Below are 21,663 nucleotides of genomic sequence, written 5' to 3' on the forward strand. Positions count from 1 at the left end.
TGTTTCTTTGTATTGATTCCTTTTAATTTGTTCGGCTCTCTTTGCCAAATGAAAGTATGTAAACTTTTACCATGTCAAGAAATTAAAATAAGGTACTTGGAATTCTTTTAAGGTAGCCCCTTGTGTGTGATACTGAGCTCTTAGGCTGTGCAGCGTTAACGTCTGTTCTGGTCCTGCCTTTCTCGCATCCAGTTGCTCCTTCCCTGCGTTCTCCTCATTCCTCTCTTCGACTGTGTTGTAAACTGCTGTGTACTGCTTTGTCGGTTGTTTCTCTTCCTTTAGCATGCCTTACATTGGGCCCATGGTCTTGGGTCTGATGTGATCCATCCCATCTCAACCCAGCGTGTGGGACTCCGGCCGTCTCAGTTAAAACAGGTGCAAGAGACTTGCGTGGTGTTTCTCGAAGGGTCTGCAGCCTGCTCTATGGCTGCTCCTGCACCTCTGCCAAGCAGGTGCCTGCAGCACTGTCCTGGGACAGGCGCCTGGAGGCCACACCTGGTGCGTGCATTCAGCGCATGTTCCGCTACGCTCTCGGTACCAAAGGAAAACGCTGGCCGCCCTGCAATCCCCCAGCCAACGCGTCCTCTGCTCTCCCTGGGGGATCATCCTCATTTTTGTTGCGCTTCCCCCCGTGTCTACTGCACCGCAGCCCGGGGTGCAGAGGCCTCCCCAGTGGCACTCCTGTTCCCTAAGCGTCCTGTCCCGTAGCCACCCCTCCCAGGCAGGGTGCTGCTAGGTGGGGCCGGTGCCCGGCCCCGGAGCGGCTGCCACAGGCCAGGGCTCCTGGCTGGCATGTCCAGCCTCGAAACCTTCAGCTGCTGAGAAGCAGGAGCAGCCACTTGCGGACAGATGGTTCCTGCCTCCCGCAGGGCCGTCTGCCCCACAGTGCTGCCTGCTGTGTGGGAAAGTCCTGCAGGTGCCCCAGCCGCTCTGGGCAAGGTGGGAGTCGAGCTGGAAATGGGTCACTGGGGGCCAAGGTGGCTGGAGCCAGAGCTCAAAGGAAGGGCTGTTGCTGGCAGGGCTTGATGTGGTGCAGCACGAGGGGTTCCTCTTCACTGCAGCCAGAAGAAACTGAACTCCCTGGAGGCTTGTGCCAGCGGTCCTGCGGAAGGGTGGAGCATCCAGGACAGTTGTCTCGGCGGGTGTTGGCAGGGAGCGTGGTTCATCTGCTGGAGCCAGGGGAAGGTTTATTGTCCGTGATCTTCACCCCTCAGTCTCAGTGCAATGGTTTCTGCTTTGCTCTCCAGGAGAAGTGGCAGTGTGCCGCCACGGCTCTAATTTACAGGTTCTTGAGACATCCCAGCTTATATGCAGTGACTGTTAAAACCTTGAGAGGAGAATAAAGGCACAGCAGTTGTGTGCAGACGCAAACACTGCCAGAAACGCAGCTGGCATGGGTAAGGGTCAAGCAATTTCCACTGTTCTGTTTTACACAAGCTGACCCTATGAGATGAGAGAATGGGAGTGGGAGTTTTCCAGAGTCTGAGGTCTGGCTTGGGGTATGCTTAAGACTCGCCTGTGTCAGGATTGTTGGCAAGGGGGTTTCTGTACCGTACTCTTTACCCAGCTGTCTGGCAGTCACTGACTCCGTTTCCTTGAGCCAAAAGCTGTCTGTCTCTGGTTTTGGTTTCTATAAATTTCAGAGACTATTTTTTGCCACCTCTACCTTTCTGTCCGAGCAAAAACCAGCAAACTCCTCTCTTCCTTGCTTTGTTTGGGAGACATGGGCAATTTAGCAAATATAAGATGTGCTGGTGGGCAGTACCTAAAAGCAACTGTGTAGCCAAAATAAACATTGGTAGGATGCGAATTCTCCATGTTAGGTGTGGGGCAGGGTGATGGGCTAATCAGACTGGGGAGCTGAGTTGTGGGAAGAGGTATGTGCACTAAACAGGTCATAAACAAGTTACGCTGCTGTTAGTGAGACATGTAATTTTTTAAATTCTAGGTTAGCTTTAAGCTGCTTCAGGCTTCTTTTGGAGAAGGTACACAAGCAATTCAGTGGTATGTGTGGCCCTTAAAGATCCCCGATTGCTTCTCATCAGTAAGGTATTGACACAGGTCTCCTGGCTCTGCAGGCTCAGTTAATTACTCTGCTTCCTGAAATTTCTACTGCAAGATGGAGATGGATTTAGGGCTGTTCTGTTTATTCTGAAACAGAGCTCCCAGAAAGTGCAGGCTGATGCTTGCGTTGCTTGTCATAGGCTTTAAAAGTCCTCAGCTTGAAAAGTACAGCAGAAATGGGTGGTATTAAATAACGTGGTATTAGACATGGCATCCATGGCACGTATCCTGTAGTGGGGCAAAGGCAGCGCACAAAGCTTTGTTTGCATCATCTGTATCCTGCAGACCTGGGGTGTGGGCTGTGGGTTGGTTTGTCATGGGGATGTCATTACAGGTTAGGGTTTCTCTTTTTTTCGAAACACCCGATGTGCGCAGAACTAAGAGTGTTCCCACACTTTATTTTCAGACATCTCCCAGGCAAAGCTGCAGGGTTGAGTTGTGATTTGTGGGGCAGCAAGGCCTGTGGAGTTTATCCAGTTCTCTTAAACTGCTGCTGTGCTGCTTAGAAAATGACCGTCTGTAATTGCAGCCTGTGCCTTGACTTTTAGGGACTTGGGATGCAAAACCAAGAGGCAAAGTCAAAACTGAACAATCTGCTCTTTTTGTACTTTTTTAAGGAAATGTCAGTGTGAGCATTTTGCATGCAGCCTCGCAGGGTCGTGCAGTAGTCTCGGCTCAGCTGTGTAGGTGCGTGGTGCAGCAGAACACTTGTTAAATTCCTGGGAGGCAGGAGGTATGTCCTGGCTCTGCTCTAAACCTTAACTGGGGTAACAGTGCTTCCTCTCGGCACTCTGAGTGAAATGGATAGCATGTTCTAGGCTTACACCGAAAGGGAATAAAGGCCTAAACCCAGGTAATCCTCGAAGCCTTGTTGACTTCATGGATTGAAAGACTGACTTGGAAGTTGGCGCTTCTTTGCTTAATTTGGGGCTACTCAGGGGCATCTGATTCTGCCACTGGAGGCCAATTGAAAGTCGATGAGAGCAGGGTACCTCTGAAACCTGTAGCTGTTGCATCCCTTGTAGCTAAGGCTCTCCTCTCATCTGTCCTGTCTCTCCCCTTTGCTTGTGTCTGTGCCACAGAGTGAGCCCCTCTTCTGGCACAGTGGCCACGTAAATTGACTGCTGTGGCTCTGCAGGCTTTGCTGGCGCAACGGCCAGTGAGGCAGAGATGACGCGTGCTGGCACAGAGTGGATGTGCGTGTCCCTGGCCTGCACAGCTGCAGCCTGGGCTAAAGAAGGCCAAGGCTGCCAGTGGTGGTGAGGATAATGGAGTGAGTCCTATGGCAACGTGGCCTTCTGCTTACCAGTGTGGTGTCTGGTAAGCACAGCCAGAGGACTGCAGAGGGACTGAGTCCAGGGCAAGAGTTGCTGCTGGAAGAACTGGAGGCAGTGCTGAGGCTGAGGGGGCCATCTCGCACCAGGAAACTCTGACGGGAGGAGGAAGAGAAGGCCAGGGTGAGGTGAGGTGAGGTGAGGCTGGCAGCAGGAGTGGAAATGTTGGGTTGAATCTCCAGCCCTGGTTCTCTTGGATGCCTTGTGCTTCTCAGCACCAGCTCAGGGACAGGCAGGGATAAAGTATCTAAAGTGGTACATCTTGTCTACCCCAAGCATCTGCTGCATGGCAGGATGGAGCCCCGAGTCCTGGTGTCTGGCCGCCTCATCCTGCCAAAGCCTTTCAACAGTGCTGTGAGACCAGCAGAGAGACCTCTGGTGGGGGTGGCAGAGGGCAGTTATCTCAACCTTTGGTAGAAATCCTGGAGGTGGCTGCTTAGCCTGGGTAGTGGTAGCCTGGCAGCACAGTGATAGCAGGCACTGCCATCAGCTGCCTGCTTGGCTGACGCAGGTTGGGGGTGGTTTTGTCCTTGAGGGAACTTCTCAGAAGCTGCACCTCAGTTTATCTTTGAACTGGAGGCAGAGACAAAAGCTGTGTGATCTTGTTTCAGTGGAATGCTGGGGGATTAATTAGTTCATAGCTGTTCAGAGGTGCAAACTAAGAGCTAGTTGTTCACAGCACATTGGGGCCTGAATCTCATCCTGAACTACATCTCTTCATGCCCGCCAAAGTTTTTCTACTACTACACAGATGGATGTGTTTTCAGCAAAGGCTTCCATGTGGAAGATTAAAAAAAATAAAATAAAAAGTAACTCCAAGCTTGGAATTATGCTGCCAGGGAGAATGTTTACAAGGAAGCAGCCTGATAAACAAGGAAATTTGGTGAGTTGCAAAGAGGTGAAATTCTACAGTGTGGCAACAATTCCCAGCTTGTCAGAGCCTCACAGTGGTCCCAGCCACCTCAGGCTGGCTACAGGATCTTCATTTTTACAGGCAGCCGCAGGAAGCTAGGTTGGACTGAAAAAGTAACAGAATTACGTGAAACTTGTCTGAGTCACTGACCCTGCATCTCCGCTAGTTCTTTCAGGGCACTGCTCATGGCAGAGGACAGAGGAGGCTGCAGCTGAGAGGAGATCTGCCCTTTCTGGTCACCACGAATTTCAGATCTCCTCCCCTAGCCTCTCCCAGTCTTTTGTACTTTCCGTGCTAATCCATCCAGTGCAGCGTAAACTGACAGAGGCAGCAGCTAGAAACCCTGCTCTGAAAGCTGCTGTGAATGCCTCAGGACCAGCAGCAGGCATGCACATGAAAACCCTGCTCATCCTCCTCGTTCTGGCTTCAGCCACAATATTTGCTTTAGTCTGTGTGTTGCTGACAAGAGGAAGGGCCCCCAGCACCTGCCAGCACCAGCCCCTGGAGCAGGAGGACACCGATGATGGCCAGAGCCTGGTCTTTGCCGATCTGACGCCCGAAGAGATGGTGCAAGTGGTGTGGTACCTGCAGGGAAACCTTGGGGTGCAGCTGGTTGATGCTTCGCGTGCAAAACCCTCTGACAACTGCATTGCCTCCGTTGACCTGCAGGTCCCCGCCCAGGCGGGGGGGCTGCGGTTCCTGGATGGGGGAGGGGCTCGCCCCCCCCGAGAGGCGCTGGCTGTGCTGTACTTTGGGAACCAGCCAGACCCCAACATCACCGAGTATGTGGTGGGTCCGCTGCCGATGCCAGCATATCACCGGGATGTCACGGTACAGAAGTATGGGGGGAAGGTGCCGTATCACCGCAGACCAACACTGGCTGTTGAATACAAACAGATTGCAGGGTTTTTAAAAAGCCAAGTGTTCCCCACAGCTCCATCTTTCATGCGTCAAGTAATGGAGTATGATGGAGCCAGTCTAGCAGCCCTGACAGCTGCTCCCCGTGGATTCCAGTCTGGAGATCGGATCACCTGGTTTGTTTTATTTCAGAATGTGAGCGGGTTCTTTGTGCACCCAGTGGGGCTGGAGGTGCTGGTGGACCACAGCAGCCTGGACATCTCCCAGTGGGCGGTGAGCAGGGTCTTCTACAACGGGCAGTACTACAGGGACATGGTTCAGCTGGAGAGCGCCTACGTGCAGGGTCGCATCAGCGTGCAGAAGGTGAGGAAAGCGCCGCGGGATGGGGACTTCTCGTCCATGAAGCCCCGAGCACCTTCGGCTGCGCTGTTCCCTTTGCAGTACGAGCCCCAGGGTCCCCGCTACAGCGTCAGGAACAACCACATCCTCTTCCAGGCCTGGAGCTTTGCCTTTGGGATGAGCGTGAACACAGGCCTGCGCCTGTTTGACGTCCGACACAAGGGGGAGAGGGTTGCCTATGAAATCAGCGTCCAAGAGGCGTTGTCGGTGTACGGCTCCAACTGCCCTGGAGGAATGTCAACGAGGTACATGGATGGGAGCTTTGGCATTGGGCGCTACACCTCCCCTTTGGTGCGAGGGGTCGACTGCCCCTATTTAGCAACATACCTGGATGTGCACTACCTTGCTCATTCCCAGGTCTCTAGAATTAGTAAAAGTGCCCTCTGCATCTTTGAGCAGAACCTGGGCTCCCCTCTGAGGCGCCACTACTCCAACTTGCAGTCACTCTACTATGGGGGGCTGGTCAACTCTGCTCTGGTCGTTCGGTCCATTGCGACTGTGGGCAACTATGACTACGTGTGGGACTTCATCTTCTACCAGAACGGGGCCATCGAAGGCAAGGTCCAGGCCACGGGGTACGCGAGCTCGTCCTTTCTCCATGGGGACGGTCTGAGATATGGCAATAGGGTTTGGGAGCACACGCTGGGTACAATACACACCCATTCCATCAACTATAAAGTGGACTTGGATGTGGGAGGTAGGTCTGGGTCTTCGTTTAATGTTTGCTATTATACTGGTAAACCCCAGAGCTTTGGGGGAATTCTTCCTCATCTGTAGAGTCCCTAATAACTGACATCAGAACTCTGCTTTTTCACTCTCCTAACCTCTTCTTTCATTGCAAAATTATTTTTCTGTGTACAAGACAGTCTGTCAAGGTCATGGAGTTGAAGGCAGTGGGAATTGTCTGGGAGCTCTGTGTTCAGCCCAGGGAAAGTATGAAAGGTAGCAGCTGAAAAATGTTTGTGTTTCCTTGAGGCCTCATGTCTGGCACCCTGCGTGTTGCCATAGGCATGGCCAGGCAGACGGGGAGACACAGCCCTGTCTGCAGGACTGAAGGTCTGAGCCCGCTGTTGCTGCACCTGATGCCGAGCCTGGCGCTTCTTGTAACTTGGAAAAGTCCTTTTTGTATCTTGACTGCCCAGCGTAAAGCAGGGCAGCTGGACTGGTGCTCTGCAGGGCTGAGTTTGTGCAGCTTTATCCCCGCTTCTCTTTTGAGGAAACACTTGGAAGCTGGATCCTGCGTCTCGGGCTGCAAAGCCGCTGCAGTGAGCCAGTGAATTCCCCTGCTCCTGCACAGAGTCACGGTTTTTGGCGGCGGTTCCCTGTGGAGGGTTATTTGAGTCCAGGAGCAGCCTCTTGCTGCACTGTCTGGCGGGCTGAGCCGTGAAGTGCTGGCATCCACCCTGGGAGGCGCAAGGATGCTCAGCCTGAAAGGACAGCTTTGCTTCCCCTTAAAGGCCGTTCCAGTAACTGCAGTCCCAGAAGGTGCAAGGGCAGTGGTGGTGCTGTGGCCACAGGCTGGCAGCATTAGGTGTCTGTTATTGAAACCTGCTCCCGTAAAAGGTACGGGAAAAAAATGCTTCACACCTGCACAGGACCAAACAGATTGCTAGTGGGCAGTGGACTGCATGTGTACCAGCCCGAGGAGAAATAAATGCAGCTCCAGGAACCCGTGCTGTCTCCTGGATTGCGGGGAGTAATCGGAGAACTACATATGTCAAGCTGCAGCTGACTCCAGTGCAAGCATTCAGTCCTGGCATGTGTCCTCTCTTGTACCTGCCTGTGATGCAGCAGAGGTTTGTGTGGCCTTGAAAGGTGGTGCTGCTGTCATTACAGTCAAAAACAGGACTGATACTGGTTCCCTTCCTGGAAGCAAGGCTCAGAAACGTGCTAAAATACAGTTCCTGCATGGTGGTGGCAAGGTCCTTTTCTGTGACTGCTGTGCCCCTCAGTTCCCTGCTCTGTTTACAGACCGTGAGCCCTGGCTGCTGCAAAATGCTCTTGAGAAGAGTTGTGTAAAATCCCAGACTTGTTCCCCTTAGCGAGGGAGGGGAGCCCTGTCCCAAGCAGCAGGGCTCGGGGCCATGCCGGGTGCTCGAGAGGCGCCCTGTGGGATCCCCACCTTCCGAGCGCAGGGAAGGCAAAACTGCAGCACAGCAAAAATGGGTCATCTCCCACACAGGTTTCTTGGATCCTGATCTGAGGCTGGTGGGCGACCTGCAGAGAAAAAAGGCAATTGTTCCCTGGCTGGAAGTGAGAATGAAAACATAAGTTCCTAAATTAACATGATCGCAAGAGCGGTAAATTGATCCAGTGCTGTAGTGGTTTCAGCCCCTGTGCAGCCCCTCTGCCTGTGCTGCAAACCATCTCTACCAGAATGGTGTGAAGTGGACCACAATCTCAGGAAAGCCATCCTTGGCTGTCAGTGATGTATCGCTGCTGCCTCGTACGGGGCTGGGTGCAGTGGGGCCAGCCTTGCAGAAGCTGGTGGCCCTGCAGGAGCAGCTGCCTCACACCACAGTGGGGTGGCCCCAGCCCCCTCCTCACTGCCTCCAAAGGGCTGCTTGCTGCTCTCCTTGCCAGGGAAGGTCTGTTGTACAGTCAGGAGTACTGAACAGTTTCCTGACAGTGACCATTTCTGTCTGTGACAGCTCTCGTCCAAGGATCATGTCCGCTGGAGTGGGGTCGGGATGCCTGAATGGGGACAGCTGTGTCCTGTTAGTCATTCTGCAGCCTCTGCTCTTCCTGGTGCAGCCACTCCGGGTGCTGCCTGTCACTTGCAGTTGCTGCCAGGGGTTCGGAGAATGTCTCCCTGTTCTTACCAGGGAGCTTCCTCCTGTCTCGGCTAGCCTGCCCACAGCTGGAGCCAGGCTGGAGCTGCCATGTCCCTTCCCTCAGGGTTGGGAGGGACTTGGAGGCAACAGATGATGGGGACAGGGAGAACTGGCATGTGGAGGTGCTGGGGAGCCGGCTGGTCTTGGGCGCTCCTGGAGTGCCAGCCTAGACTGGCCCTTCAGGGGAGCAGGGCTGGTCCTGGGGCACCAGGGTGCAGAAGGACCAGGCCAGCTGAGCCTGCCCCTGCAGCATCGCTGAACTCCACATGAGACGGGATGGGGTGTCCTGGGAGAAGCAAAGGCCCCTTGGGCAGACTGAGGCTGGGGCTCTTTGTGGTGTCACCCTGCAGCGGAGAAACCCATCAGTAGATTGGGGAGTGAGTCAGGCACAGGCTCCCCAGCTGGCTTCCTCGGTGTGTCTGGGGTGGGGAGGAAACAGGCTGAACTGGCTGGGACCTGTGATCTCCTCTCGGACTCCCAGGTGAGCTCCAGGTGAGCTCCCCACCTTGCAAGCAACGCCTTTACGCCCACAGTCAGCAAATGAATTAAGAGCCTGGTCTGCAGGTGACGGACGTATTCTAGATGCTGCAGCCAAACACTGCATGCTGTCTCTGCACTTGGAGAGATGAACCCCAAACTTCCCTATGTTCTCCTGGTTGGGGCTGCAGTGATAATCTTCATTCTTTCCTGCATGCTGCTGAGCAGGGGGAGGCGATCACCCAGCTGCGAATCCCAGCCCCGCATTGTGGAGAAGACAGGATCCACAAGCCAGAGCCTGGTCTTTGCCGATCTGACGCCCGAAGAGATGGTGCAAGTGGTGCGGTACCTGCAGGGAAACCTTGGGGTGCAGCTGGTTGATGCTTCGCGTGCAAAACCCTCTGACAACTGCATTGCCTCCGTTGACCTGCAGGTCCCCGCCAAGGCGGAGGTGCTGCGGTTCCTGGATGGTGGAGGGGCTCGCCCCCCCCGAGAGGCGCTGGCTGTGCTGTACTTTGGGAACCAGCCAGACCCCAATGTCACCGAGTATGTGGTGGGTCCGCTGCCGACGCCGACATATCACCGGGACGTCACGGTGCAGAAGTACAGGGGGAAGGTACCGTACCACCGCAGACCGATGCTGGGGAGTGAGTATGAGCAGGTGGGAGCATTCTTAGAGAAGGTGGCATTTGCTGCAGCCCCAACCTTTCTGAAAGAAGTCTTTGAGTACGACAGCACCAACGTGGCATTTCAGACCACAGCCCCTCACGGGTTACGGTCTGGAGACCGTAAGTCCTGGTTCGTCGTGTTTCAGAATGTGAGCGGGTTCTTTGTGCATCCAGTGGGGCTGGAGGTGCTGGTGGACCACAGCAGCCTGGACATCTCCCAGTGGGCGGTGAGCAGGGTCTTCTACAACGGGCAGTACTACAGGGACATGGTTCAGCTGGAGAGCGCCTACGTGCAGGGTCGCATCAGCGTGCAGAAGGTGAGGAAAGCGCCGCGGGATGGGGACTTCTCGTCCATGAAGCCCCGAGCACCTTCGGCTGCGCTATTCCCTTTGCAGTACGAGCCCCAGGGTCCCCGCTACAGCGTCAGGAACAACCACATCCTCTTCCAGGCCTGGAGCTTTGCCTTTGGGATGAGCGTGAACACAGGCCTGCGCCTGTTTGACGTCCGACACAAGGGGGAGAGGGTTGCCTATGAAATCAGCGTCCAAGAGGCGTTGTCGGTGTACGGCTCCAACTGCCCTGGAGGAATGTCAACGAGGTACATGGATGGGAGCTTTGGCATTGGGCGCTACACCTCCCCCTTGGTGCGAGGGGTCGACTGCCCATACTCTGCCACCTACATCGACACACACTCTCTGTGTGAGACCCTGAGGCCCAGCAAGAGAAAGGCTTCCCTCTGCATCTTTGAGCAGAATCTGGGCTCCCCTCTGAGGCGCCACTACTCCAACTTGCAGTCGTTCTACTACGGGGGGCTGGTCAACTCTGCTCTGGTCATTCGGTCCGTTGCCACTGTGGGCAACCACGACTACGTGTGGGACTTCATCTTCTACCAGAACGGGGCCATCGAAGGCAAGGTCCAGGCCACGGGGTACACGAGCTCGTCCTTTCTCCATGGGGATGGTCTGAGATACGGCAATAGGGTTTGGGAGCACACGCTGGGTACAATATGCACCCATTTCATCAACTATAAAGTGGACTTGGATGTGGGAGGTAGGTCTGGGTCTTGTCACTCCTTTGTGCCCTCCCTGAGTACTTCTAGACTCCCAAAACTTGATGGTTTTTTGTCCTTATACAGATTTTTCTTTTCACATGTGGGGTAGTATGGTGTGCTCACACAGAGCTGCCTCCCTTCTGTTTCTAGAGCAGCGAAAAGCTGTTGTGATACAGGTATAGGTTCCCCCTCTGTCCCATGCAGTTACCCCTGAGCGCCATGCAGAGCTGTGGCTTCCTGGGCTGGGTAATGCCAATTCTGCCGTGTGCCCAGCCCCGACCCTAATGGGAAGGGGTCCTTCCCCTCCTGCCTGCGCAGGCAGACCCAGCCCTGCCTTTGCCCCATCGGCCTTGATGCCTCTGGGGCTCTGCAGAAGTTGGGATTTTTCCCTCTGGCCCCCTTCCCCTGTCCTGAGCCCCAAATGATAGTTAGAGTCAATCAGGCTGGTTTGTTGGGATGTGGTTTCCAGCTTGCGTTCCTACTTCCTACAGCTTTGTCGAGCTGTTCCCACTGCTCGTGTGTGAGTGGGACAGGCAGCTGCCCTCTCCATGGGGCTGTGGGCACAGCAGGCAGATGCTGGGCAGGCAGCCAGCTCTGAGCTTATGGCTGTGCTGCATTTTGCTGGGGGTACAAGGGATCCTTAGCTCACAGCAGCAACTGGATCATTGGCTGCAGTTTTCTTAGTCTTCTCCTACCATTTATGCCACAAATCTCTCCTTGCACTCCTGCTGAAATTGCGTTTGCTGCATGCTTCTGCCATCTATTAAAAATTTTCCCATTTCCTTTTAATTGGGAGACAGAAATTTAAAGGCTGTCCATGTGGTTTTAGGATGAGTTTTGAGTGCTTAGGTAAAAATGGGGGATTGCAAAATTGCAGGAACAGGAAAAAGGCAGATGAAATCAGACTCACTGCTATTACTGGAAGGGGAGGTGTGGGGTTAGAAGTTTTGTTCACAGGAGAAAAGGGAAGAAAATGAGCACAGTGGCAGTTGTTGGGCATGGCTCCTCTTCCATGGGGCTCTGGCTCTGGTGCTGACCTTGATGGCAGCCCCAGGGCTCAGGCCCAAGATGCCGCTCAAACCTTCCAGCATGGCCAGAGCTTCAGATCTGAAATGGCCTTTACACAACCTGGAAACTTGCATGGGACTGAGGGGAGTGGAGCCCAGGAGGGTGTTATGCCATGCGCTCTGGCCAGGACAGGCAGCGGGTGATAAGCACTGGCCCCTCTGCCAGAGCTGTGCTGATGCTGGCCATCGAGCGCTCTCAGCCAGCTCTTTGCCATCTTTGTCCCTCGATTTATTTGCTCTTGTGCCCCTCCTGTTGCTCTGAGCCTCTGGCTCATGACTCCTCTTAGTGGAAAGACCTGAACTGCGCAGCACTGCTCCAGTTCTGTGATGTGCAAATGTGCTCAGAGCCGGGGCTCTTCCTAGTGCTTTCCAGCTCGCAGGATGCATGCTGATGAGCACAAACACAGTGCCTGGGCCATCAGGCGCTTGAGTTAATTAGACTGTGCTTGCACTGGGATGCAAACCTGTTCTTCTGCACTGGGATGAGGCTCCCCTCCTGTCCCTTGCAGAGGGACAGAGTCCGCATGGATAGTGATGGTGTCTGCCACAGTGTGGTGTTACCTGCGTCAGACAATCATACAGTCGTACAGCCATAGATAAACCTACACGATGTACAGTCACGGTGCAGTGGAGCTGCAGAGCAGTAACTGCTCTCATGGGCAGGAGCCAGTGCTCTGAGCCCGGAGTGCGGGAAGAGAGGATGGGGAGAGCGAGCTCTGGCTGCACTGATGTCCGTGGGGAACAGGGGACTGTGGGGACACTCCTCATTGACTTTGCTTTTGCTTCACAGGGGTGAAAAACTCCCTGGTGGCCCATGACATGGCATTTGAGATGGTGCGGGCTCCCTGGAGCCTGGAGCAGCAGATAGAGCGGCCACGACTCACCAAGAAAGTCCTGGACACGGAGGACCAGGCTGCCTTCCGGCTCCAGTCGAAGATGCCCAGATACATCTACTTCGCGGCCAACGGCAAAAACAAGTGGGGCCACCAGCGTGGTTACAGGATCCAGATCACCAGTTTTGCGGGGGACCATGTCCCCGAAGCCAGCTCCATGGAGAGGGCCATCAGCTGGGCAAGGTCAGGCTGCTCTGGCTGGGGTGGCACATTCTCAGAGACACCCCCAGCCCCGCCGGCTGGGGACGCATCTCATGGATGTTCCTTGATGGGGAGGCACAGGGCAAACACCCTCCTGGGCTGGGGTTAATACGTAGGAGCAGGCTTGTGCTCTGCAGACTCTCTGGGGAGCTGGTTTTTAGTTCTGCCCTGCCCCAGGGGGCTGCTCCCATGTCTTTTTTTGTCCTCAGGTACCAGCTGGCCGTCACCCGGCGGAAGGAGGAGGAGCCCACCAGCACCAGCATCTACAACCAGAACGACCCCTGGACGCCCACCGTTGCCTTTGCTGACTTCATCAACAATGAGACCATCACCAACGAGGTGGGCTGGGCTCCCCTGGGCTGGAGCTGTAATACCCAGCCCCAGGCTGAGCAGGAGCCCTAGGGCTGCCCCAGGGGCCGAGCGACCCCAGTTTCCCCCACAGGACAGTGGGCTCAGCTGGGAGAGCAGCAGCCCTGGGGAATGAGGAAAGCGGGTTTGAGCATCCCCTTTTCTGTGTATCTGCTTGGTGCTTTGGTCAGAGTGCAGAGCAGGAGCTCGTTTCTCCCTGTGGAGAAATGCTGGCAAAACGTCAGGAAAATCTCTGCGAGGCCAGAGCTTGGCTGCGGGGGTCAGGGCAAGGGCCCTTCCGCTGGGTGCACATCTGCAGCTGGGGCTGCAGGCAGGTCTTTGGGGAAGGGAGGGGATCTTTCCCAGGAGCAGGGAGCTTGGCGTGTGGGAATGTGGCTGGGCTGGTGCCTGTGGAGGTCCCCTCCTGCTCTCCTGTAACTTCCCATGGCCCCTGTGCAGATTTCAGTCGCTGCCACTGCAGGCTTCTGAAATAACCACAGTCTTGTGGCTCTTCCCTGCCTAGGACCTGGTTGCGTGGATAACCACTGGTTTCCTTCACATCCCGCACTCTGAGGATATTCCCAACACGGTGACAGTGGGAAACTCGGTTGGCTTTCTCCTGAGACCCTACAACTACTATGACTTGGACCCCTCCATATACTCACATGATGGCGTGTTTTTCACCAGCGAGCAAGACTTCACGGCATGTGAAATCAACCCTATTGCATGCCTGCCCAAAACTGCCTCTTGTTTGCCAAACTTCCCCCCATTCACCTTTGATGGTTTCCAAAATATAAGCAGGCTTTAACGCTACAGGACGGTGTTAGGAGACACAGTCAGAGACACCAGGTTGACTGTTCTGTCTCAGATTTTCAGTTTTTTGGTGAAGTTGTCTCAATTTCCCGTTGTGCAATGGCTTCACTTTTTATCATTGCTTTTTAAAATAGTGCTCTTTAAAAGGGAAGCATAATCTTCCTGGCATGACGCCAGATGGGAATCTACATTATCTCTGTTAATTGCTGAATTTGAGTGTTGCAGGAGGAAAGTGAGGAGAAAATCCTGTTCCTCTGCTGTAGAAGCAAGCGCTGTGTAGTGTTTATCTCAGGTTAAAAAAATGAAAATGGTTCTCTGGTCCAGTGCACTCTCGAGTGTCTCGTTCTTGCGACTTACGGCAACATCTGCTGGGGGGATGATGCTGGGTCTCTGCTGTGATTCCTGCATCCACAAACCAGCCCAGCAGCAAGGCTCTGGGCACCCATCCATGCCCAGGGATGGTCCAGCTGGAGGGCAGGAGGGATGGACTGGGGAGTCCCAGGGCTCTGGGAGGAGGACCGAGGCAGGCGCTAGCACCAAGCTCTGCGGGTGCTCAGGGTGAGGCTGGGGACAGAGCCAGGAGCCGCTTGGGCTGCAGCTCTTGGGCACTTGCCACTGGGTGCAGGTGAGGGGAGCGGAGGGGATTATTGCAGGGATGGGTCTCGCCACCCCTGTGCCAGCACCGTCCCCACAGGGGTGTCTGTGGAAATCAGCTGAACCTCGGCCCCACAGGCAGCACGTGGGCCAGCTCAGCCCCTCGCAGCCCGATGCTGGCCAGGTTCACATGAGAGCCCTCCTCCGGGCTTGGGGCAGGGTGCGGGAGCCGCGCTGCTGCTGGTGGTGCTGCATGGCCAGTGCCACTGCCCATTTGCCAGGATGCTGGGTGGGCTCTGGAGCCCTTGCCCCCTCCTCGCAGCCCTGTCTATGCTAGGACATAGCCCTTGGGGGGGTGACAAGCAGCTGTCCCCTCCCTCCCTCCTGGTTGTGGGCCTGGTGCCTTCCCACACGTGAGGTGTGGGGGCGTTGGCAGCAGCTTGTGATGCTTCGATGTCTCTGCACAAGCTGTTGAGGCATTGCTGATGATGGCAGAGCTGTGGCACGTGGGGCCGTGGTGCTGTGCTTGGTGCCGCTCCGCATGGAGGAGCGTCATCCTTGCAGTGTCTGCTGCCTGCCCAGCTTTTTTCCTCTATGGGGTTAAGAGAAGAAGGTGCAGGGAGATGCATTTATTTCCTCCAAGTGACCGGATCTGTCCTCTCCAAGGTCTGCAGGGTAGCATGTGGGACAAGAGGGGAAGGACAGATGCAGAAGCATTAAGTTTACTTAAAATTATCACCCACTGGGGAAGCAGAGCAAAGTTGCCTTTTATGGTTCCCAGCAAATCCTGAGCGTATCTGAGAACATCCCTCTGCACCCTCCCTGCAAGCTTCTCTGGACTGTTCCCTGTTGAGAAAACGGGGGAAAAAAACAAACCCAACCAAACCCAGCCCCTTCTGTCAGTGAGTCACTGGGAGGATTCTGCAGCTGGAAACCCAGCCTGCCAGACTGTGGGAACTCTCAGTGGCTCAGCAGACATGAACGTGAAAACCACGCTCATCCTCCTCGTTCTGGCTTTAGCCACAATATTTGCTTTAGTCTGTGTGTTGCTGACAAAAGGAAGGGCCCCCAGCACCTGCCAGCACCAGCCCCTGGAGCAGGAGGACACCGATGATGGCCAGAGCCTGGTCTTTGCCGATCTGACGCCCGAAGAGATGGTGCAAGTGGTGTGGTACCTGCAGGGAAACCTTGGGGTGCAGCTGGTTGATGCTTCGCGTGCAAAACCCTCTGACAACTGCATTGCCTCCGTTGACCTGCAGGTCCCCGCCAAGGCGGAGGTGCTGCGGTTCCTGGATGGTGGAGGGGCTCGCCCCCCCCGAGAGGCGCTGGCTGTGCTGTACTTTGGGAACCAGCCAGACCCCAACGTCACCGAGTATGTGGTGGGTCCGCTGCCGACACCGACATATCACCGGGACATCACGGTGCAGAAGTACAGGGGGAAGGTGCCGTACCACCGCAGACCTGTTACCAGCAAGGAGTACATGGATATCAACGCCCTCATCCAGCAGGAGCTGAGAAAGGCACCACGCTTCCTCGCCACATGCTGTGAGTCTGATGGGACCGACCTGGCTATCCTCACGACGGCCCCGCGGGGCTTCAAGTCCGGTGACCGTGCAACCTGGTTTGTCCTCTTCCACAGCGTGGCTGGCACCGGCTACTACCTCTTGCCAGTGGGGCTGGAGGTGCTGGTGGAGCACAGAGACCTCCACGTCTCCCACTGGCAGCTGCGCCAAGTCTTCTACAATGGTCAGTACTTTGCCAGCATGGGAGTTCTAGAGGAGGCATTTGTGGCCAGCTTGCTGGAAGTCGTCAGGATTCCGAAGCCCCAGGCTGAAGCAGTGCTGGGCTCGATGAGACCCCAGCGCCCACCTGGCTCCCCAGGTCCACTGCAGTATGAGCCCCAGGGTCCCCGCTATAGCATCAGGGGCAACCGTGTCACCTTCCAGGGCTGGAGCATTGCCTTTGGCATGAACCCCAACTCTGGCCCGCGACTCTTTGACATCAGGTACCGTGGGGAGAGGATTGTCTATGAGCTGAGTCTCCAGGAAGCCTTAGCCCTGTATGGCTCCAACTGCCCTGGGGGCATGTTGACCCGCTACCTTGATGGGAGCTTTGGGATCGGCAGGTTTGCCTATGAGCTTGTCCGGGGCCTCGACTGCCCCTACACAGCGACCTACATGGACCGGCACTACCTGGCAGAGTCAGAGACCCCCAAAACCAACCAAAATTCACTCTGCATTTTTGAGCATGACGCTGCCCTCCCTCTGCGGCGCCACTTCTCTGACTCGCAGTCCTTGTACTACGGAGGGCTGCGGAAAAACACGCTGGTCATCCGTGCCATCTCCACTCTCATCAACTATGACTACATCTGGGACTTCATCTTCCACAGCAGTGGGGCCGTGGAGGTCCGGGTTCATGCCACCGGCTACATCAGCTCCTCCTTCCTCCATGGCCAAGGCACTGACTACGGCAACAGGGTTGGGCCCCACACGCTGGGGACGATGCACCTCCACCACATCCACTACAAGGTGGACCTGGATGTCGACGGTAGGTCCGGGTGCCTTTGTGCATGGCTGTGGTTCACTGTGAGCTGCGGCTCTGCCCAGGGCGTGGAGCTCAAGAGGGTTTTCCCTTCTGCTTCACAGGGCAGCTGAACTCCCTGGAGACACAGGACATGGCGTACAAGATCATGAAAGAACCCTGGAGCATGCAGAACACCATTGAGCGGCTGTACCTCCGCAGGGAAAGGTTGGAGAGGGAGGATGAGGCGGCATTCCTGCTCAACACCCCCATGCCGCGCTACCTCTCCTTTGCCAGCCCCAATCCCAATAAGTGGGGACATCCGCGCAGCTACCGGATCCAGATCACCAGCTTCGCCGGGGAGCACCTGCCCGCCAGCAGTCCCATGGAGAGGTCCATCAGCTGGGGCAGGTGGGTGCCAGGGCTGGGGTACATATGGCCCCCACCCGCTCTCCTCCCACCCTGCCACCACGTCCCCGGCTGCCCCTGCCTCTCAAAGGAACAGGGGCTGCTGCCTCCCAGCAAGCCTGTGACAGGCTGCAGGGAAGGGTTAAACAGCGACCATGCATATTTTTTTGGCTCTGAAAATCCCTTGAAAAGTTGCTCAATGACATTAGTTCCACAGGCAGGAATCTGACCCCAGATAAGATTAATTTAGAGCAATCACATGTGTTTTTCCCTGTGAGGGTAACCAGGCTGTAGGACAAACTCCCAAGGGAAGCACGAGCATCCCCAGGTCTTGACATCTTCACATGAGGACAGAATGTCTTTTGGAAAATCATAGAGTCATAGAATATTTTAGGTTGGAAAAGACCTTTAAGATTATCGAGTCCAACTGTCAACCCAACAACACCATGCCCACTAAATCATGTCCTGAAATGCTTGGGATAAACACAGAAGTGGCTCACTGCCAGGGTGAAATTTAACAGCTCACATTCTGGGGGAGGCTGTAGGAGTTAAAAGCGGCTGTGGCTGAAGTGAGCATGCTGGGCAGTGAGCAGCAGCATCTGTGCCTGGACGTGTTTGTGTTTCCCGGCCATGCTGGAGCAGCCGCAGGCAGTGAGCGATCCCCTGTGAGCCTGAAGGCTCCAGGGCTGCTGCCTGTTACTGCCACAATGGTCCCTGCCAGCCCCTTCCCTGCCTGACCCAGGACAGGCCAGGTCCCCCAGCACGCACCAGGGATGCATCCAGCCCCAGTTTGCCAGTGCATCCCCAGGTGGCAATGCCATGACCGCCCTGCCCCGCGCTGGCACGGACGAGCCCCTCTGCTCTCTGTGCTGGCAGGTACCAGCTGGCCGTCACCCGGCGGAAGGAGGAGGAGCCCACCAGCACCAGCATCTACAACCAGAACGACCCCTGGACGCCCACCGTTGCCTTCACTGACTTCATCAACAACGAGACCATCACCAACGAGGTGAGCCGGGCTCCCCTGGGTGGAGGGGAGCTGAATGCCACGGGTACCACGCTGGCTCCTGCCCCAGCCAGAGGCTTCACCCATCCTGTGGCCAAACCGGGCGGCTGCCAGGCTGGAAAGGTCCTGCTCAGCCTGACAGGGTGCCTGGCTCCCCTCCTGCCCAGGACCTGGTCGCCTGGATCTCTGTGGGGTTCCTGCACGTCCCCCATGCTGAAGATGTCCCCAATACGGTGACCGTGGGGAACAGTGTTGGCTTTTTCCTGAGGCCCTACAACTACTTCGATGAGGACCCCTCGGTGGACTCGCCCGACAGCATCTATTTCAGCAGCGAGCAGGATGCCGGGGCATGCAGGGCCAACCCCCTCGCCTGCCTGCCCCCCGCCGCTGCTTGCGCCCCCCACCTGCCCCCCTTCCGCTACGGGGGCTTCCTCAACCTCAGCCTGGCGCTGCCACCCGGTGGGCTCTGACGGGGACAGGGCTGCCACTGCCCCCGTCCCCGCCGGTGCGGGCAGTCTGTGTCCACCCATTGAGTGCGTATTTGGAGGGGCTCTGCAGCCACACCAGGACCTGCCCTCCTCATGCCTGGGACGTCTCGTGCTCAGGGTCAGGTTTTCAAAGGAGCTCAGCTCTCGTTTCAGCACTGCAATGCTGCCGAAGGCGGACTCAAAGCCTCTGAAAAACAGCCCCTAGGAGTGATTTTTGGAGTCTCCATCAGGATGCTACCCAAAATGCTGTGGGCACGCCACAGCCGCTCTCGTCCTCTGGGACCAGGGCTCCCGCTGCCTCCCCAAGGTAGGTCAGTGCACGCAAGGCGATGGTGCCGGCCAGGGCTAAGCGCTACACAAAGCCGCAGCTCCCCTTGGAGCCATGGTCCATGCCAAGGTTTTGCCCAGGCTGGCAGGAGCAGGCAGCATGGTGGCTGCTGTGGCCCCGCTGCATCCCAGGGGCATTGGGCCATGAGGAGCCAGCAGCTCCAGGATGCCTGAAACATCCACCCCAGCCCTGTGGCCGCTGCAGCTCCAGGGCTGCTGAGGCCCAGGCGATGCTGAGCTCTGGCTGCTGCAGTGGTGCCAAGCTCTGGGGACGGGGACAGGGACAGCGTACTGGGCTGCACTGGGAGCCTGCAGGAGACACTGCAGGGCAGCGGAACAGGCACTCCCTGGGCTGAGCTGCCCCTTGTCTGCCCTTCCCCAATAAAGAGGCACTCAGGTGCTTTTTCTGACCAAGATGTTGTGTAGCTCGTGAGTGCTGCTGCCGCTCCTGCGGTTGGTGGCCAGAGCCCCTGCACTGTTGATGCTGCGGGCGCTGGTGCCCTGTAACGGACGGTCCTGGCTCAGCTCTGTGGTACTCACGGGGGTCCAAGGGACTGGTACAGCAGCCAGCACAGCTGCGCAAGCGTGCAGCAGCTGTGCTTTTGGACCCCGGGGGCTGGCAGGAGGCTCCTGCCGGGGAATATGGGACAAACAAGGGAGTTAATGTATAACGGCTGTACTGAGCCGCATTAATCAGTTCTGGCCTTGGCTGCTGCCCAGCACGCTCAGCCCCACCGCCACAGGGACCCTTGCTCCCACACCCCCAGCTGCGTGCACAGCCCTGGGCTGCAGGATCCCGCAGCCTCCGGAGCCCATTCCCACTGTGCCAGGCTGGGCTTGGGGACACTGAGGAGCTTGGTGAGGACAGTTCAGCTCCAGCCTCACAGCCCGGCCTTGGCACGTGGCTGCAGATGCCAAGCGCTGGCCAACATATCCCCAAGGGCATGGTGGGCATCCATCCCTTCTGACCCCTCGCCTGGGTGCTGGGTCTGCCAGTGCAGGGAAGGGATGTTGGGCAGGAGTAGGCAGCTTGGGGGCATGGCTCAGTGTGAGGCTGCAGTGGTCCCGGGGTGCCCTGGGGTGCCAGGAGGGGCCCTGCCACAAAGGCATCTCCCGGGGCTCTGGGGGAGCAGGTGGGATGCTTCCTGCAAGGCGAAGGTCACAGCAAGCCAGCTCCCTGCCTGCCGCTGTTTGCCCACGTGTTTGCGAGTGCTGCCTGGACTCTGGCCGTGTGCTGACGCAGGTGAGACCAGATGTGCTTCCATGCTGGCAGTGACCCAGCTCGCTGCCCACTGCCTGTCCCCAGACCTTGCAGCAGGCTGGGAACTTTCTGGATGAAACATTGGCACCATGTGTGGCACATTACGTTACAGCACCTATGTGCGCTGCGCCTCTTGCAGCTGCATCTGGTGCCTTGGAGTTGCAGGGACACCATGTCCTGGAGCCAGCCACTGCCACTGCAGGAACACAGCTCCTGGGCTGCCAGCTGATCCTGGGCTCATTGCACACAGACCCCAGTGCAGAAATAAAGCGCCCCCAGCCTGGCCCCATTCCCCCCCTGGGAAAGCCACCCTGGTCAGTTTGCAATGCACATCGCTGGCTAGCAGGGCTGCCAGCGTGCCTGCCCAGTGCAAGGGACGAGCAAGAGACTGGCATGGCGCTCCCAGAACCAATGGCCAAACCAGCCAGGATGCAAAACCCCAGGTGCCATCGGCAGCACAGCTCCATCGGCAGCGCTTCATGTGCTCCAGCCCTCACTGTGCTGGGAAGGAGGAGGTGGCTGCTCCCGTCCCGTTTCCCAGCCTCTCCCTGCTGCGGCCCCAGTTTTACTGCAGTGACCCTTTCCAAGGGGACTGGAGCATGCTAGTCCCCATCCCCCAACACCTTTTGCCCCCATTTTCTGCTATGAAATCTCTCAGGGAGAATTTATTGCTGACTGTTTCAAAACATTTTCAATGCAGAAGCCAAGTCTGTTGCATTCCTTCACGCTGGCCAAAGCCACTCTCTGTTAAGGACCCTAGAATGAGCTGTTGGGGAATTTGTTTTGCAAGATTAATTCCATTTCTGTGCAAACTTCTGCTTTGTTGGGGTTTTTTTGTAGGTTGGGAGCTCAGTCTGGAGGCTGGAGCAGCTGCGTCCATGTCCCCTGGCCTCAGTGAGCCCGGGCTGGGAGGGACAGGGAGGAGCAGCCTCGGGCAGGGATGCGCCTGCGGCCGGGGCTGATCCTGCAGCATTTGCACAGTTTCTCTCTCGGGCACTCAACTTTCCTCTCCTTCACGTGAATTTCCAGTTCACTGATGGCAGCTGGGAAATTTTTGCTCGGCAGGACTGGCGTGAGCCCCTTAGTGCTGCCTCCCCGCCCCGTGCATAGCCCTGGCCACCCTGGAACTCCCCTAGCCCTGC

At 56.6% G+C, this 21,663-nt stretch overlaps 3 protein-coding genes across 4 annotated transcripts; all 3 read left to right on the forward strand.

Moving 5' to 3' along the window:
• The first annotated feature begins 172 nt into the window (after positions 1 to 172).
• Positions 173 to 9,177, forward strand: LOC104842956 (membrane primary amine oxidase-like). 2 transcript variants are annotated; one of them, XM_010585632.1, is made up of 2 exons: positions 173 to 8,966; positions 9,108 to 9,177. In XM_010585632.1, exon 1 carries the CDS (start codon positions 4,699 to 4,701, stop codon positions 6,343 to 6,345), a length of 1,647 nt encoding a protein of 548 aa, XP_010583934.1. In that variant the 5' UTR covers positions 173 to 4,698; the 3' UTR covers positions 6,346 to 8,966; positions 9,108 to 9,177. The 2 variants fall into 2 exon arrangements, with proteins under 2 accessions (XP_010583934.1, XP_010583935.1); XM_010585633.1 differs by lacking the exon at positions 9,108 to 9,177 and having other exon boundaries at positions 173 to 5,813; positions 5,968 to 6,065.
• LOC104843052 (membrane primary amine oxidase-like) lies at positions 9,028 to 14,154 on the forward strand. Its single transcript, XM_010585744.1, has 5 exons — positions 9,028 to 9,864; positions 9,997 to 10,597; positions 12,456 to 12,741; positions 12,969 to 13,098; positions 13,631 to 14,154. Exons 1-5 carry the CDS (start codon positions 9,028 to 9,030, stop codon positions 13,913 to 13,915), a joined length of 2,139 nt encoding a protein of 712 aa, XP_010584046.1. The 3' UTR covers positions 13,916 to 14,154.
• A 1,027-nt stretch (positions 14,155 to 15,181) lies between these two features.
• LOC104843053 (membrane primary amine oxidase-like) lies at positions 15,182 to 18,915 on the forward strand. Its single transcript, XM_010585745.1, has 4 exons — positions 15,182 to 17,061; positions 17,160 to 17,445; positions 18,319 to 18,448; positions 18,613 to 18,915. Exons 1-4 carry the CDS (start codon positions 15,492 to 15,494, stop codon positions 18,913 to 18,915), a joined length of 2,289 nt encoding a protein of 762 aa, XP_010584047.1. The 5' UTR covers positions 15,182 to 15,491.
• Positions 18,916 to 21,663: the final 2,748 nt, after the last annotated feature.

The sequence above is a fragment of the Haliaeetus leucocephalus genome, unplaced genomic scaffold (genome assembly GCF_000737465.1).
Source record: "Haliaeetus leucocephalus isolate CR32 unplaced genomic scaffold, Haliaeetus_leucocephalus-4.0 Scaffold110, whole genome shotgun sequence".
Lineage (NCBI taxonomy): Eukaryota > Metazoa > Chordata > Aves > Accipitriformes > Accipitridae > Haliaeetus > Haliaeetus leucocephalus.